Raw genomic sequence first — 6205 nt, 5'->3', positions numbered from 1 at the left:
GTGTGGGTGACAAAATAGTGCCATGTTTCACACCAGCCTCAACTTCGAACCACGGGGTTAGGTTGTCACTAACACGAACAGCATATCTTAAATCGTTATAAAGTAATTGAACGGTGGTTGAATATGACCCTCGTACACCAGCCCTCTGTAGCTTGTACCACAATAAATAATGTTCAACGGTGTCGAACGCCTTCCGCATGTCAATGAAACACACATAAGACGATTTCTTTGATATTTTTTCGGTCCTTTAATACAGAGTGAAGCGAATGTGTGTGCTCCTCACAGCTGCCACCACCTCTAAATCAATTTTGCCCATCGAATAAAATATCATTTTGATCTTGTTTGTTTTGTGTCTAATTGCTGATAGGGTTCAGATGGTCTTATTTATATATATATAAAGGTATTTCAGAAAATCTTTTGAAAGTCCCGAAATATTTAGATTGTTGAACAAATGTAAGCTATGCATGTTGTTGCATTTGTGTAAATTTTTTTTTAGAAAAACATGGTAAACGTATGTGTACTTAGCTAGATGATGTATTTTCTGTTCTATAAAATGAAATTAGAAAAAATACGAATAAAATATGTTCGAAATTATCTTAATTTTTTTAAGAGTACATATGTATCGAGTTACAAGGATTTTGACGTAGAAAGTTGAGTCAAACTGTATTGAATCTTTAGTCTCTTATATTATTTACATATCTTTAAATACTTAAATTGTATTGGTCAATTAGATTTTTTATCGTTTGTTCACACTTCAATAAACCTTGTTACAAAAACTACTTTCGTAACCGTCACTATGATATATTCATGCCGGTTTACATGTTTGCAGGGATCCTGGGATTTTCAACCAATTGAGATTAAAAAACAAATACATAAAGTTGTTTCTATTCTAGTTCATTTATATCAGAAAGAACTTATGCATTTAAGCTTCGGAAATATATAAAATTCAAAATTGAATAAAATTCCGCGAAAATTCATAAATTATTTAGTGAATTTACGTCATCGCAAAACACGAAGTTATACGAATAAAAAAGTTATTATAAGGTAGTTGCTATTTCATTTATATTTTGCTGCATTTATCGAACATTTATTGATTTTAGTAAGTCAATATGGCGGCCAACTCCTTAGTTACGAGCTGTCAATTGTGCATTTGGTGGTAATTGAACTAGCCATTACACAAACAAATCGCGAATATTTGGCCTATGAACTATAAGAATTAATCACATTTTTTCTATTGGTTATTGTTGTGAAAATCGGGTTTCTTACTAATAAATTTGACATAAAATTCCTTGGTAGCAGGTTTCAGTTAAATTGATGGATGTGACTATTGAATATCGGTATACTACTATTGCTTTTATTTGAAAATTTGATTTGAATCAAAACAAATAAAACAAAAACAAAAATGGTCCTTGTAAACAATGAATAGTTATCATTCATTGTTTTAGTCTCCTAAACACCTCATTCCAAGTATGTATTGTGTGTTTTTTCTACCAGACCGTTGTTTCTTCCGCATAGGTTATGGTAGAGATTAGTTGTGAAGATAAAATTAATTGACTGTCCCTCGATGATACTCTTTAGGTTCTGCCATTTTTAAATACTGACTACAATTTGTCAAAATGTCCAATGCCGCTGTCAGAGTAACGTTGCTTACATAGGTTATCAACGGTTTAGTAGTTCTTGATCTAAAGCACCTTGTTTTGATTTTTTTCTATATTATTTGAATAGTGTACAAACATCAAACGTTGGTAAGTTAAGATATAAGACGGCAAAACATGTCGTTACATAGTGGGTTGTGACAAGGATGATATCGATCAACCAATTTGTGATAATGATCCGCCAAAAAAAAAATTAAATGGTCTTTCTATTTACGTGCAGTGGGTTGATATCGCTATTGGTGGACTGCTATCTCCCGAAGATATAATCAGATAAATATATAGTGGACTAATCAACTTTATAAAACATGATTCAAGAAATAGTCATGTTAACCGTTTGTATCCGTATGTGACGAGAAACATTATTTTATTTTCACTTCAATTAGCCTTAGGTGTTTTTGTGATTATATATAGTTCATTTGTCTCAATAAAAAAATGTTCCTTTCAATACAAGGGGTACGTTAATTGAGGTTCGAAAAACTATAAATAAAAAATTAAATAATATTGTCTTTTCAGACGAGCATAAAAAATTGGCTGTGTAATTTGGCAGGAAGAAGAGAAACGACGAATAACAAACATATTATCAAGACGCCCGCGTTAGGAAGGCCTTTCCGACTAGGAATGTTATATGATCGAGTACATGACAACATTATTCCTGGTGAAACTTTGCTAACAATGAAAGATATGGAAAATCATACATACAAAGAAAAGAAAAAAGGGTAAGTTTGATTATATAATCTATCTAATAGATTACTAAAATGCAAATTTATTATAGACGTACTTACTCGAAATACACACATAAAAATATCTTTTCAATGTTGCAATTTAGGGGGAAATAATACGTTTTCCGAGTCTTGGTATCAATACAACGTCGTCTCCTTGGAAACATTAACTAATTGGAGATGTCACTTTTGGTAGGTTTTCTTCAGAAAATCGAAAAAGACCAATAACAGCCTACAATACAAACAATATTAACTACCGAGAGAGTAAGAATAGACCATTGCCCACTCCAAATCTCTTTGTATTGATGTTATACCTTTAAAATAATTGTATAAATCAAAGTTATTTTTTACATGTACATGTTTACAAGTGAAGAATAAATTGATAATATCTACTAATATAAAGCAAACTTTCACAATGCCTGTCTTTTCTCTCGAAAGGGTGTTTCTAAAATTATTTTGTTTAAATCAAAATTATATATACTTTGAGAGACTGATCTGTTTTCGACATTAATTGACAAACGTTTAAGATTATCTTTAGGACTTATTCTACAAAAAATAAAACTTAAGCTATGTATTATTTTCTCTTTTGAATAAACATGATAAATGTATTCAAAATATATTTATTACAGCGAAATTTGAGATATATTTTCATTTTCATATAAACATATTATAATCAGTTTTTGACACACACAAAAAAAAACACATTATAATGATACTAAATAATACTTCTAAATCCATGGAACAAAATTATTAGATTTCTGCCCTCAGGTTTAATGACTATTTTATAAAGGAGCCATTATTTCAAACATGTTCCATGTTATAGAGGTTAAGCCTTTCTTTTACTTTTTGTTCTTGCCTTAGTAACATTGTTATGAGAAGGTAAATATTATTTTACAATCAAGGAGGAAGTTTTCTTCATTGTCCAGCAAGTGAAGTGCAAACATCACTGTCCTTGCTTTATTTGCAAGTTCTTCAAAGCTTTGCAATAAGTTTAGATTGATTTTTTTTCAGAATTTTAAGGAATGAATATTCAGAGACATTTGTCAAATTTTCAGTTTTCTATTTTGTGAAAGATCATTCCACTTTTTCATTATATTGCTGCAGAATAATTGTTTTAGTAATATTAATGTTAAAAGTCAAGAAAACTATAGGAATATGACAGTCGTTGTCCCTTCGTTTTGTGTGTTCGGGCTTTTGATTTTGTCATTTAGTTACGGACTTTTCGTCTTGAATTTTCTTCGGAGTTCGGTATATTGTTATGTTATATATGGAAATATCTTTTTTTTAATCAGCAGTCTCTTTTAGCAAATGCCCATATTAAAACACGAAATAAATTGGCATCTGTGGTCAAACTCTGGCATTATTCATACCTTATAGACTAACTTAAAATGTATGTAAGTTATGGTATTTATCCTAAATAAACCTCAATGTCACATGGATAAAAAAATTTAATCCTTCCAAGTTTCGCGACAACTGTAACAATTGAGCAGGTGTAAAGTTATTAGACAGAATCCAGGTAGAATCTTAAGGAAGGATCGTCCATGTATTCATCAACTCTAAAAATACCAACTGATCAATTGAAATGTCCCAATTCTATTGTCAACAAAAAGTAAAGGTTAACAACAACGACTATAGTCAATTAACAGTAATAGAAGAACAGATCATAAATTTTAACGATTTAGCAGGAAAATGTTTTAGTGGATTGCATACAAGATATAGACGCACTAGTTCAAGCTAATTCAGAAAGAAGAAGAAAGTAGTAGATAGTTTAAACAAAATGGTTCATACGCGTAGCTTTAATGTAAAAAAAAAAATGAAAAAAATATATACTCGTACGAACATAAAGTAAAATGAACATATTTTGAAAGAGAGACTAGAGGATTAAGTGTTTACGAGTTTGACTGTCCCTCTGGTATCTTTTGCCCTTCTTTTGTCATTTCCATTACAATATATTTTAGTAAGACAATCAGTATTGCCGTATCAACTAATAGTTTTGTATTTTAATTATTGTTTTTCAAGGTGTTCATTCAACGTTATATATGGAGATTCTACAGAAGATAAATCAACAGTATTCAAAGGGGATGCAAATCTTGAACTGAATTTTTTGAAAGGAGCAGCGGCAGTCGGCGCATCAGGAAAGTTTCTATCTAACACAAGTTTAAAAAAGAATGAGTTGCGAGTTTCGTTGACAGCTGAATATATTATGTTGTACAAAGAATTAGAAATGAAACCTTTTAAATTGCATATTTCAAGCACCAAGACAACTGCTACTCATATAGTAACTGCTATTGAGTATGGGGCATGTGTGACGTTTACATTTGATAGAACCATTTCTGAAAATGAAGATATACTCGAAATTAGCGGAGAACTAAAAGGAATGGTAGAAAAAATACCGTCCTTGAAAGCATCTGGAAATTTAAAGGGTAGTATGGGGAAATCCGACAAGAATAAAACAGACAAAGTATCCTGCAAATTTTGCGGTGACGTTATACTGCAAGAAAATCCAACTACATACGAAGACGCTGTTAAATGCTACAAAGAGCTTCCATCTTATTTAACAGAAGACGAAGCTGTTCCTGTGACCGTTTGGTTGTACCCTATCCCAAAAATGTCAACACCAGCAACTAACATTTTACAAACAATAAATAAGGAAAAGAAGAAGCATGTCATTATTGCGCTTGAAGATCTGCAAAAAATCAATGTTTCATGTAATGGCTTAATGTGGCAGTATGCTTATACCATGCACTTATTCCAGAAGTTAAATACAAGATCGATCAGTTTATTAAGGATGTTCAATCATTTCAAGAGGACTTCAAAGACGAAGTCCTCACTGAACTTTTGAAGGAGGACAACCCGTCAGAGGATAAAATCTCACCGTGGCTGCTTACAATAGGCAGAATGAAACACTGGATTAATAAAAAAGCGGAAATGGAAATTACTTTCTTAAACACTTTCATACATGTAATCAAGAGAGCGAAAATCGAAATTCTGCCCTCAACAGCTGTTGAAGCAAAACTTGTTGAACATGATCATATGGTCATTCTCAATGTCGTTCTGCCATTTTCTAGCGGGAAATATGTGAAAACAGAACATGATACAAACTCTCATTATCACACTCCTCAGTGGGAGCCTGAGACAAATGATCGATACGATGCCACAGCCGAAACTTCTTCCACAGATGAAAAAGTAACAAGCTGGTTTGTCGATGTAGATATCACAACATCAGTCAGAAAAAGAATTAAGCGATTTCTTTCTTTAAATTCCAAAAAAGCCAGTCGCTTTGAATTCTTTGTTACATTTACAGACAACAACGATACTGAAGACCACGCCAATATACAGTCTGGTGCATATGCAATCTTATATGAAGAAGAAGAAGAAACCAATGGGAACAAGCTCGACTTGTTATCTTCTAAAGCTGAGAAAAAGTTGTGCTCAGGGATTTGATTAAACAAAAGGACTTACATAGAATGTACTTGTGTACGAGTCAGATGTTGTGCGTATTAAAATTGTGTTAGAATATGTTCTAATATCTTGTAAATGATCGAGATCCTCACCCGTAAACCAGATATATTCCTGTTTTTCATGTAACGAAGATTTGAATAATATGGTTCCAACCAGGGTTTCCGCTCCATTTTCGCAATTTGCGAAAAAATAATAATTGTGGCGATTGAATTTGGCGAAACAAAATATATATAAAGATTTATTTTCAGCCATCTTGTTTATTTATATTTTTCGGGTTTCTCTGAATTTACCAATCAGACAATACTCGGAACTCACCTTGAACTCGTTAAGATTTTGACAGAAAATCAATAATCAGCTGATTGCATTCAT

General features: G+C 32.0%; 1 protein-coding gene across 1 annotated transcript; it reads left to right on the top strand.

Moving 5' to 3' along the window:
* Positions 1 to 2174: 2174 nt before the first annotated feature.
* Positions 2175 to 5216, top strand: LOC134716598 (stonustoxin subunit alpha-like). The gene is made up of 2 exons (XM_063579609.1): positions 2175 to 2371; positions 4394 to 5216. Exons 1-2 carry the CDS (start codon positions 2274 to 2276, stop codon positions 5214 to 5216), a joined length of 921 nt encoding a protein of 306 aa, XP_063435679.1. The 5' UTR covers positions 2175 to 2273.
* Positions 5217 to 6205: the final 989 nt, after the last annotated feature.

The sequence above is a fragment of the Mytilus trossulus genome, chromosome 4 (genome assembly GCF_036588685.1).
Source record: "Mytilus trossulus isolate FHL-02 chromosome 4, PNRI_Mtr1.1.1.hap1, whole genome shotgun sequence".
Classification (NCBI taxonomy): domain Eukaryota; kingdom Metazoa; phylum Mollusca; class Bivalvia; order Mytilida; family Mytilidae; genus Mytilus; species Mytilus trossulus.
This window is presented reverse-complemented; position numbering and strand designations above follow the sequence as displayed.

Coding starts and splice junctions, on each gene's coding strand:
- LOC134716598 (XM_063579609.1), top strand. CDS start 2,274: ATGTTATATGATCGAGTACATGACAACATTATTCCTGGTGAAACTTTG. Junction 2,372..4,393: donor TACAAAGAAAAGAAAAAAGG/GTAAGTTTGATT, acceptor TTGTTTTTCAAG/GTGTTCATTCAACGTTATAT.